Below are 11,623 nucleotides of genomic sequence, written 5' to 3' on the forward strand. Positions count from 1 at the left end.
TCAACACAACATATTTCAGAGCTCTCTGCACTCTCAATTGGGTATCTCTGCATCTTTCCGCTGGATAAGGTGACCCTTGGCCTTGACCTTTCCTTTCTTCCTAAAGTGAATTCAGTGTTCCACCAATCTCAGGAACTCATCCTACATTCATTCTGCGCTCACCCAGTCCATCAAGCAGAACGACAGTGGTATACACTAGATGTGTGAAGATCTGTCTGATCCACACAAAGGTGGTTCGGTAAACGGAGGCTCTCTTTGTGGAGCTTCATCCTAGATCCCTGGGCAACTGTCTTCAGCCACCATAGGACATGCTGGATCAGGACTGCTATCGCCAAAATGTACAAGTTAGCAGCCATGCTGGTTCCGGCAGGAATCACATCTCATTCAACCAGGAGCATGGCCGCATTAGCGGCCTGGGCCACACAGGCTTCACTTGAAGAAGTATGTCTGGCTGCATTCTTCACAATTTATCTGCCATTACAAGATTGATTCTTATGCATCAGCAAACGCCTCCTTCGGCAGGAGAGTCCTGCAACAGGTGGGGGATGCTCATTAGCCCATGCGGAACACTATCCCCTCTCCCCCGGGACCTCTGTTTTGGTACATCCCATTGTGAAGGCTGGCTCCACCCCCACGTTTTACCCCTTATTTATGGTCTGACACTGAACCGTGGGAGGGAAGCCTCACTAGCTATTTTTTATTGAGTTGCCATGCTCAAGTCTAGTCTTTGGATCCGTCAGATCTGGGGCTAAAAGGGATCCAAGCACATATTCAAATTGACTGACTCGTTCCTCAAGATGATTGGTTGAGGATAACCCATTGTGAAGGCTGGTTCACCGGATGAGAAGAGGCATTCAGGTAAGGTTACAACACCTATTCTCATTGTTTCCCTCTCTGAAGAGAGAGAGAGAAATGAAGTATTTTAGAAACTTTTTATTCCCAACCAGGGACATATTGTCTTGTTGAGATATCTTGGAATAGCGTCACCCCAGAAATCTTTAGTCTTCCCTAATAGTGCTCTAGAAATTATTCAAAATCTGACTTTTTCCAGACCTGGCAAAGGGGGAGAGGCTGTTGAGCTGACCAGTATATTTTGTGAAGTATTTGGCATTCATTTGTCTTGACTTGTGAATGGTTTCTTCTGCTTATTGTTACTCTTATATAGTATAAGCTACCAACAGTCATTATGGAGTCACTCTGAAGTAAATCTTGTAAATCTTTCTCAGAAATGGTGTAGGGCAGTGATGGTGAACCTATGGCACGGGTTCCACAGGTGGCACACGAAGCCATATCTGCTGGCCACCTGATTTTTGGCTCGCACAGAGGCTCCGGGAGGGCGTTTTTGGCATCCAGAGAGCCTCGGGGGGGGTGGGGGTGGAGGAGGGCGTTTTTACCCTCCACTGACTCCAGGGAAGCCTTTGGAGCCTGGGGAGGGCAAAACACGAGCCTTCTGGGCTCACCAGAAATTGGGAAACGGGCGATTTCCAGCCTCCAGAGGGCCTTTGGTGGGCAGGGGAGGCTGTGTTCGCCTTCCCCAGGCATTGAATTATGGGTGTGGGCACTCGTGCATGTGCGATAGCATGCACACACACTCTTTTGGCACCCGAGGGAAAAAAGGTTCGCCATCACTGGTGTAGGGTTTCCTAGTTGAGCAGGGGCTTGGACTAGGTGACCAACAAGGTCCTTTCCAACTCTCTTAATCTGTAAAATCTAATCTAATAGATAAATAAATCATATATTCATAGTGTAATGTTGCTATTTTGATGCTTCCAAAAATATTAGTTTTTATATTAAAAAGACATAAATAATTGTTACCCTATGTGAGTGATGGCTAATCTTTTGTCATTACGTACATGTGACCACCCACCATGCGTCCCAAGGATGTGTGAGCGACACCTTTGTGCTCTCCGTGCATGCGTTCATGTGCCCTGTGCATGTTCGTGTAAGCCCCCACCCTGTACATGCATATTTGCCCCCACATGTGCTCAATCCCAAGCATGCACGCACATCTCCCACATTCACCCCATGCTTGCGTGACAGAGACTCAAAGATCAGCTGGCCGGCGGGAGGCGCACATGCGTAATGGAGCTGAACTTGGGTAACAGCTCGTGTGCCTACAGAGAGGGCCCTGCCTGTGTATCAGATGGCACGTGAGACACTGCCCTGTGTCAGTTCTAGTGTGCGTGCATGCGCTGGCCAGCTGATTTTTGGGGAAAGGCCGTTTTGCCCTCCGGACACTTCCTTGGAGGTAAAATAATTGCCCAACGAACAAACTGAAAGTTCAGAAAAAACTTTGACGTGCTGTTGTAAGGTGAGGACTTCCCGTATATGCAGTTTTGCGCTTAATTAAATACAGCTTTCAAATAAAAAAGATTTTAATTATGTTTAAGTTTGATTATCTTGAAATTACATTTGATGAAAGCATTGTTAATAGATACAGTACCTGGTATAGTTTTAATGTATGGCTGTGTAGAAAACACAGTCTTCCTAGCATTTTATTGCTTGTTAGCTGCAGGTCAGCCAAGGCTGCTGTCTTCTTCCAGATGCTCCCGATCAAACACTCATGTTCTGATAGCTGAAGATGCAGTACAGTATTTATTTGTCATAACATATTATGCTAATAGTTATAAAAATCTTGTCCAGATTTATCTGTCTTTGATTTTAGTTTTTAATATATTGCTCCATCTTGTCATTTAGTGATTGCTCTTTAACATTTTATAACTTGACTTGCCCACTTCAGGGCATGCTGATGTCTTAATTTGAAATTTTTGTCAACTGTACTCTGCATGGCCCGGGGATATTGGAAATTAAGACCCAACAGGCTTTCAACAATACAGATTTTAGCAATGGCAGTTGAATGCAGGAATTTTTCCGCATGCACTATTGGGTACATATAACTCTTAAGATCCTGGCTGATTTTAAGGAAAATATTTCTAGACATAAATAATAGAAATTAAGTAACATTTCAAGTTGATTGAAGATTACTAGCATTTGAAGTAAATCAGATTTATCATGATAATGTGACAAAAGGGTAGCTTTTGTGTTAGTGTAATTAAATTATCAAAATTTGGGAGTAAACATGATTGGTCAGTTCAAACTATTAAGTTGAGTGAATATACGCAGCCAATTTCTACCATGGCTTCCTGTATTTTGAGGCAGGTGATATTCAAAAAGCGTAGCATATACTTCAGTATAAGCTCAGAATAATTAAAGGCAAAATAAAGAAACATTCAAATTTTTTCTCGCCTTCAGAAAAAAAAATCCTGGCTATGTACATGTACCATAGCTGACACCTTCCACCCACCCCAGTCTAGTCCTCCAAAATATTAAATATTTAAGTAAATACCAAAATATTAAATGTTTCATTATAAAAATATTTGACTGCCATAAGCTACAATTCTGTAAGATTACCAGTGGCTCTTTAAAAGGATTGGTGAGTATGACAAATTCAAAGGCAGGCCCACATAGAATGAAAATTGACTGAAATAACTTTGACATTTCAAAGCAGGAATGTCACTCAGTGCATTGTGTCACGCATTTCTATGGAAATGCAAATTGAAATACATGAATGAAATACTTTGCAGGAAAAAGATGAATGTACATTTATTTTTGCAAAACATTAATTAGGTTCAACTGGAGTAACTTCCCCATATTCTAGACAGCCAACAATACACTTTCAGATCTACTTCTGCAGTTGCTGAAGTGTTATTTTAAAAATGAGTTCCTCACAATGCTAATTAAAACAGACGTCCACAAGGTTGCCATGTCACCTGAATTAATTAGATTCAAATATGGGTGCAGTCCTTATCCTCCATGGAATTTCACAACCCTGTTTTTCCAACAAGCAGAAGCAGTTGGAGAGAAGGAAAGGATAATCAGGATCTCCCTCCGATTAATAGTTTTCTCTTTTAATACATGTTTCAGCATTGAGTTACTAGATGGGAAATGGGGAGGCTTATGTGTGCTGGAGGTTTTAGCCTAATTTCTTGCATTCCAATTTTGATGGGTGAGATGGAGGCAAAACTCCCCCCACCCAAATTGCTCCAAAAAAGAGTCAAATTTACTGTTGGCTAGCTGTTCTGGATGCTAGTTTTTATTCTGACAGGCATGTTAGACATGTTAGTACAATAATGGGTAGGTTTCTTAGCATAAATAGCTTTAAATTCCATTTATTCTTTCCAGATTGCATATAATGTTTAAGGTGCCTCTTTGTGGAAACATGAATAGACTTTTATAACTAAAGATTTGTGTGTGTATGCGTGTGTGGGAATCGAACAAGAAATGATTAGCCAATTTTTCCCTCTTCTTCTGGCAGATCTTTTAAAATTGCATGATGTGTGATGAGTTGGAGATTCTTAACAGGGAGATTGAGAGGTTATTACAGAGCAGCATCGTGGAAAGAAGCTCTTTAAACTCAGAATCTCTTCAGACATCAACCTCTGATTCCTGGGATATAGTTACTGCTTCAAGCAGTGGACCACAAGGCAGTTTAGTGAAGGTATTCAGTACCTCAATGTCATTTCAGGATTCGCAAGAGCATCCCATTTTTTCTCTATTGATTTAATCTTCATAGTATTTAGAAAGTTTCCATGATTGGCCTTCCATAATAAGTGTTAATCTGGATGTATTCATAATGCAACATGTTTTAATGTTAACTTTTTTTATATAAATAGAAGAAAATTAATGTTTTAATTGAAAAAATATATTTCACATGTCCCTACAAGTTAGTAGATAATAAGCCAGTTGTGGAATATAATTGGGCTAATTTTACAGACTTCAATTGTTTTGCATCCAGATGGCAACTAAGATATTACAAATAAAAGAGAAACATGATTTCGGAGACAAATAGTTGTTTAAGGAGTTTGTGTGTAATAACTAAGGGCGTTGTTCAATAGCCATTGTAGCAAGATACAGAAGTCAGGATATTGTATAAAACAGGGGTCAGGAACCTTTTTGGCTAAGAGAGCCGTAAACGCCACATATTTTGAAATATAATTCCGCGAGAGCCGTACGTATCTCCCTTTCTCTCTTTCTTTCTTTCTTTCTTTCTCTCTCTCTTTCTCTCCCCCTCTCTTTGTCTCTTTCTATCTCTTTCTCTCCCTCCCTCTATCTTTCTCTTTTTATCTCTCTCTTTCTCTTTCTCTCTCTCTCTTTCTCCCCCTTCTCTCTGAAGTGGGGAGGGCCGGGTTGGCACCAAGGGAGCTCGAGACGGGGTGCAAAAGCAAACTACTCTGCTGGCCCAGGCCCACATCGGAAGGAAGGAAGGAAGGAATGGTAAAAGGGGCGATCAAGAGAGGAATGGGTGAATGAATGGACGGAGGGTGGGAAGGAAGGAAGGAAAGAGGGAAGGGACAGGAACAGAGGAAGGGTGCAAAGAAAGCAAGGAAAGGTGTGAAAGGGGAGAGTAAGAGAAGAAGGAGTGAAAGAAGGGAATGAGGGAGGAAACAAGGGAGGAAGGAGAAGGAAAGCAAGAAATGGAGGGAGGGAAGGAAGGAAGGAAGGAAGGAAAGAAAGAAAGAAAGAAAGAAAGGGGGAAGGGACAGGAACAGAGGAAGGAAGCAAGGAAACTTATGAAAGGGGAGAGTAAGAGAGGAAGGACTGAAGGAAGGGAGGGAGGGAAGAAGGTAGGAAGGAGAAAGAAAAGAAGAAATAGAGGAAGGGAAGGTAAAAGAGAGAAAGAAAAAGAGCAAGAAAGAAAGCAAGAAAGAGAGAAAGAAAGAATGAAAGAGAAATAAAAATAGAGAGGGGGAATGAAAGAAATGGAAGGAGGGAAGGAAGGAGAGAAAGAAAGAGAAAGAAAGAAAGAAAGAGAAAGAAAAAAGAATGAAAGAGCAAGAGAGAAAGAGAAAGAGAGAAAGAAAGAAAGAAAGGCAACTTCAAAGAAAGGCTCACTGAGCATCTCTCCCTCTCTCTCTCTTTCTATCCCTCTTTCTTTCTCTCTCTTCCTTTCTATCTCTCATCTTCCTTTCTCTCTCCTCTCTCTCTCCCTCTCTTTCTACCCTCCTTTCTCTTCCTTCCTTCTCTCCCTCCCCTCCCTCCCTCCTTCCTTCCTCTCCATTTCTCTTTCCCTCCCTCTCTTTCCCTTTTCTTTCTTTTGGTCCACTTCTCTCTCTCTCCGCTTCTCCACTTGCCTCCCCCTCGCGCCTCGCCCTTCCCACCCGGCCACCCGCGCGCGCTTACCAGCAGCAGGAATTCAAGTAAGCCCAAAAGAAGCCATTGGCTCCGGGCGGCGTTCATGGCCCCCCCCCCGAACCCCCAGCCCAGCTGGAGCTCCCTCTCGCCGCCGCCATCTCCCTGCGACTGCCTGCGGCCGCTGCAGCCCCCCCCCTCCCACCGCCGCCGATGCCAGTGAAGCTTCAGCTGGGCGGGGCGCTGCTGGTACTTCCCTCCTGGGGCTCCCGCTCGCAGCTGTCCCCCGGCTTCTGCTCGATGCCGCGGTTTTCTGCGCTGTCCTGCTGTGCCCCAAAGACGGAAGGCGGGAAAAAGGCGAGAAGAATGGAGCTCTCCTTCTTCCTGCCTTCCGTCTTTGGGGCCCAGCAGGACAGCGCCGAAAACCGTGGCATCGAGCAGGAGCCAGGGGACAGCTGCGAGCGGGAGCTCAGTGCAAGGAGCCCTGTCTGCGAGCCAGATACGGCCATCAAAAGAGCCATATCTGGCTCGCGAGCCATAGGTTCCCGACCCCTGGTATAAAATGTGACTAGTTTTCTGTGAATATCAAAAATCAACAGCAGAACGTTTTCTGTGCTGCCCCTTTAAGGGAAGCTGATCAGAATGTTCAGATTTTTGATTTTGTGGTAGTTGGGATTTGTCAGTTGGGAAATACCACATTTACTTTAAGGATAGCTGGGGAGCAGAGAGGTAAATAGCTCTATAAACAAATGTTTAGAAATAAGAAATCCAACAGTAATTGCAAATACTGAGGATTATTTTGAGTATCTTTTACTGAACAGAGTGAACATGAATTTTATGTGTATTACTTTGCTTTGGTTCTGTAAATTATGCCAGTATTGTTTTTAAATAGTGAAAACCTTTTTGAGGTCTTAGAGGTTGCTTTTCTATAAATCAGTGATTAAAAAGACTTGATGATTCTTACAGCCTAATAAAATGCTTAATATGTATTAGATCCCACATTGCTTTGCGGTGTGATTAAATTCACTTTTAAATTTATTGATGAAAGTTTTAATACCTAGTTTTCTAACTTAAAAAGTAATTTAGGTAAGAAAACTATAAATAAATTTTCCTGTAACAGGCAGCTGTATCGAGTGGAGCATTGCTGGTTTCAGAGTCTTCAGGATGGCATCCAGATGACCATTACTCTATTGGCTTCCCCCGAATAGCGTCTGTTGTTGGGATTATGCTGAATGACTCTGATTTTCTTCTGCCCTCCTGTGATTCCTCCCTTGGCTTAAGTGGACAGGAAGAACTAATTCCAGCAACCTCTAATGCTGTGTCAGGTAAAAAGCATTTAGAGGATAGTGAAGACTCTTCTGTTTCTCTTGCTTATTCTGGAGACGGGATTCGTCTGTACTGTTAACCTTTCTTCACCTTCAAAGGTAAACCCTTCCATTAAAATGTCAATTGCATGTTGTGATATACTGTACCACAACTTTCTTTTTCTTCAGAAATTGCGGTGTGACATTAAATCAAATTGGATATTTTAAATTTCACCAAGGGCCACCTGAGGACAAACGATTGACATATTGGGAGAGAAAGGATAGCATGCTGCTTTGTTTATGTGATGGCAATGTTATAAGCTGAAAGGAGAAAAGCTGTTTTTTTAAGATGGCATTGATAAAAGCTGTAGAAAAGTTGTGTGTGAACTCTTATCATAAACAAGACAAACTATCGATATATTCCATTCTGGTCCCAGTATTTGGTGCTTCTAGCATCAAGGGCCATTGAACTTGCTGCATTATAGGACAAAAATCATTCTCCAAAATCTTGGGTAGGACTAATGCATAGCATTGCTATGCTAGGTCTGCTAATGCAAGATTAGGCACTGTGATATTATCAAACTACTATTAAAATGATTTCCATCTGCTTCCAAAGGCAGTCATACCTTTCATAATGCCTTGATCACAGGATAAAGGACTCTAGAGTTCAGTGATGCAAAGTGTACTGCAGGGATTAGTTTCTTTCTTGTCTGTAGGGCAGAAACCATGCTGCTACCACCAAATTTCCAGGGGACTTATTGCTCTACCTGTGCCAAGGTGAAGCTGTCACATAAATGATCGCGTAAGGAGGTGGTGGTGGTGGTGGCACTCTTTCCCTCCCTTGCAGGCCAGAGAAATATATATATTTTGGAACTCTGAGTCAAATAATCATGAGTGATGGATCACCTTCATCCCGCAAACCATAGGTCTCCAATCCCTGGTGTATTGGATAAGGGGAGCTCTGCAGATAAGGGGGTACAACAGAACTATGTTACAAGTGAGAAAGAGTCTGAAATCTGATTGGGTGGTATCATGATTTTGGAGAGATTTTTCTGTTCGGAGCAATTAAACCTATGTCAGACAATGGAGAAATGATGGTAAAGTAAGGAAATACATTGATAAATATTTGTTAGAAAACTGGAGTGAAGCCAGAACCTTTTAGAGGATCGGGATGAGTGAAGCTGCAGGTTATCAAGTATGAATAAATCATCTTCAGTATTTCTAATAATTTTGTGACAGGAGAGATAATTCAGATTTAAGACATTTTTAAGAATACATGGTTTTGTTATATGTATTTCTTTGACAGTATATTTACTGTAGCTCACCTCCTGTTCATGCAGATCTTGTTGCCTTGAAAGACAAGCTGTAAATATTCCAGATCATTTGATAACAGTGCATCCAAAAAGCTCTAATAATAGACCAATTATTTAAGAATTGGATCTTTCTAATAGACATGAAGAAGGAGGCAATAAAATGCTTGCATAGTAATCTGTTGTTTAAAATGAAATTTAGTAAGTGAGGCTATATCAGAATTTCACTTATGTCAGCTGGATGACATTGGGCCAGTCACACTTTTTTCTGGCTTAGCCAAGGAGGTTGTGGCAAACCACCTCTGAAATCTTGCCAAGAAAACTACAGAGGCTTCTCCAGGCAGTTGCCAGGAGTCACCAATGACTTGAAGGCATGTGCTCACACACAAACATCCATACATGCTTATCATTACTTTTTATCTGTTTTCAGAGGTGACTTTTTGGAACAGTAATATCAATACTATGGAAGAAGACAGTTTGGAATCTATGACACTGGAGTCTCAGTCTAACATGGAAAATTCTTCTCTTGGTAAATTATTTTATTTAGGGAAGTAAATTTAATAGAAGCTAAGCTTCATTCCCACTGTTTTGCTTAGGCTGGAAAGGTCCAAATCGCACCACTGCATTGGCAAACTTTTGATGAACCCAAGGGGTTGGATTCTAGTATCTTGGAGTAGTTTTCTTTCTATGGGAATACATGTTTAGTTCCGCCTCTGAATTTATAATTCAGAAGCTGTCTTGGACATAGTAGTACAACAGCAACAGGCATTCTCCCGTCATATTTTTTGATCATTATTGCCAGGACAGTCAGCTGCTGTAATATTGTGACTATGCTAGTGGTAATGTGACTGCACTTTTCCTCCTGATAAGGATAATGAGGGTTCAGGTTGTGTAAATAGGCATCAAGTATCAGAAATATTCCCTGTAATCAAATGCTGTCCTTTATAAATACATTAGAATGGGGACAGGTATTGAATAGTCTTCGCCTTGAGCCCAGAATTTATGTCGCTAAGTGAAAATTTGTTTAAGTCAGTTTTGCCCCATGTTATGACTTGCATTGCCACATTTGTTAAGTGGATCACTGCAGTTAAGTGAATCTGGCTTCCCCCATTGACTTTGCTTGACACTGCAACTGTCATAAATATGAACCAGTTGCCAAGCATCTGAGTGTAAATCACATGACCTTTGAATGCTGCAAAGATCATAAGTGTGAAAAATGGTCATAAGTCACTTCTTTCAGTTCCGATGTAACTTCAAACGGTCACTAAAGGAACTGTGGTAAGTCAAGGACTACCTGTATTTCTATTGATAGGATAAGAAGTTATATTTAACATTATACACTACAAGTCAAGTGAGGCTATGTATTTTGCCCCTAAAAGTATTTTGACAGAGCATACTTTGCAGTACTCCATATTTCTCCAAGGATGCTTATGGAAGTGATACTGTATTTCAGACTTTTGATCTTTATAAAAGACATAATTCTTTCCCCTTCGTTAGCTGCGGATGACAATGAGGACAAACAAAAAACTGTGAAACCCACTAGCAAGGAGTTCAAGAAAACGTGGGGTTTTCGTAGGACTACCATTGCAAAACGGGAAGGCTTAGGAGATGCCGACATGGACATTGCTGAACAAGTATCTCCTCAGCAGCAAAGCCTGGCTCCTCGGCGTAGTGGACGGCAGCCAAAGCCTACTGAACGGGTGGAAGAATTTCTTACGACCGTGAGGCGCAGAGGACGGAAGAATCTTCCCACAGCTCTTGATGACTTCAACGAGCCAACTTCTTGCCATGTTACCGATGTCGAAACTGCTTCGGAAGGGAGTGTAGATAGCATTCCCGATATAAAAAATGTAACTCAAAAACCCCGTTCTAATGACGGCAAAGGTCAGCCAGGTCGAAAACGAAGACGTGCTAAAGAGCACAATGAGGAAGAGGATGTGGAAGATACATCTGACAGCGATAGTGATGGGTTAACATTGAAAGAGTTGCAGAACCGACTGAGAAAGAAAAGGGTGGAAGAGAAGCCCTCAGAGCTATCGCTGAAAGAGATACAGAATCAAGTCAGGAAGAAACATCCAGAACAAATGCCTGCTGAGCCAGCTGACATCCAGACCAGCAGCCAAATTAAGCATGAAACAACTGTAAAGCAAGAACCAGGAATTACAGATTATGCTGAGGCTGGAGAACAAGGCTCTGTCTCCAAGGAAATCACCGAAGGAACTCAGATTAAGAAAGAAATAAAATGTATTCCACAGATCACCGATGAACCTGAAGAACGCACAAAGCGCAAATCAGAAGCAGAAGGGTACGACCCCAGTACGCTTTATTGTATCTGTCAGCAGCCTCACAACAACAGGTATTCCTTTATAAATAATGTCAAAAGTATTTCATAAAATGGGTCCAGTAAACATCTGAGAAACTCTCTACATGTACGCTTCGTTAAAGATCAAAAAAGAGTTTTCATATTAGTGCTTTTAGCAACAAATGCTATAGACAATGTTGATAGAAAAGGGGAGAATGGAGGATTAAATGATGATGGAAAAACTGCGTATTAATTTAAATGTATGAGAACAGTTGCGTGTTTTAAAGTCCACTGCCGGGCATTCTTTAAACAATTTGGTTTCACACTTTTCTGTATTGTAGCAAAATTTCAATAATGTTGAATGCTATAAAGTCAAAACTGGCAGAGGAAAATAGCTAGCTTCAAAAATGGAAATCAAGACTACAGGGACACTTTCTATGGGGCATATATTGATGGCAGACAAACAGAACAAAGCTCTGAATGGGTAAACACAGTCGAAATCATATACAGTGGTACCTCAAGATACGAACTTAATTGGTGCCAGGGGGAGGTTCGTAAGATGAAAGGTTCGTAAGACG

General features: G+C 41.7%; 1 protein-coding gene across 13 annotated transcripts in view; it reads left to right on the top strand.

Moving 5' to 3' along the window:
* The window catches only part of DIDO1 (death inducer-obliterator 1), a 124,111-nt gene that overhangs the window by 51,809 nt on the left and 60,679 nt on the right, over positions 1-11,623 (top strand). For 5 of the 13 annotated variants that reach the window (XM_070744469.1, XM_070744470.1, XM_070744480.1 and 2 more), the window contains 3 exons: positions 7,250-7,454; positions 9,174-9,272; positions 10,241-11,099. In XM_070744469.1, the coding sequence (XP_070600570.1) occupies positions 7,250-7,454; positions 9,174-9,272; positions 10,241-11,099 (1,163 nt within the window). Of the gene's footprint in view, positions 1-4,315; positions 4,499-7,249; positions 7,554-9,173; positions 9,273-10,240; positions 11,100-11,623 lie in introns of all 13 variants that reach the window. The other 8 variants (XM_070744468.1, XM_070744467.1, XM_070744477.1 and 5 more) reach the window with 5 other exon arrangements.

This window comes from Erythrolamprus reginae, chromosome 3 (genome assembly GCF_031021105.1).
Source record: "Erythrolamprus reginae isolate rEryReg1 chromosome 3, rEryReg1.hap1, whole genome shotgun sequence".
In the NCBI taxonomy this organism is placed as follows: domain Eukaryota; kingdom Metazoa; phylum Chordata; class Lepidosauria; order Squamata; family Dipsadidae; genus Erythrolamprus; species Erythrolamprus reginae.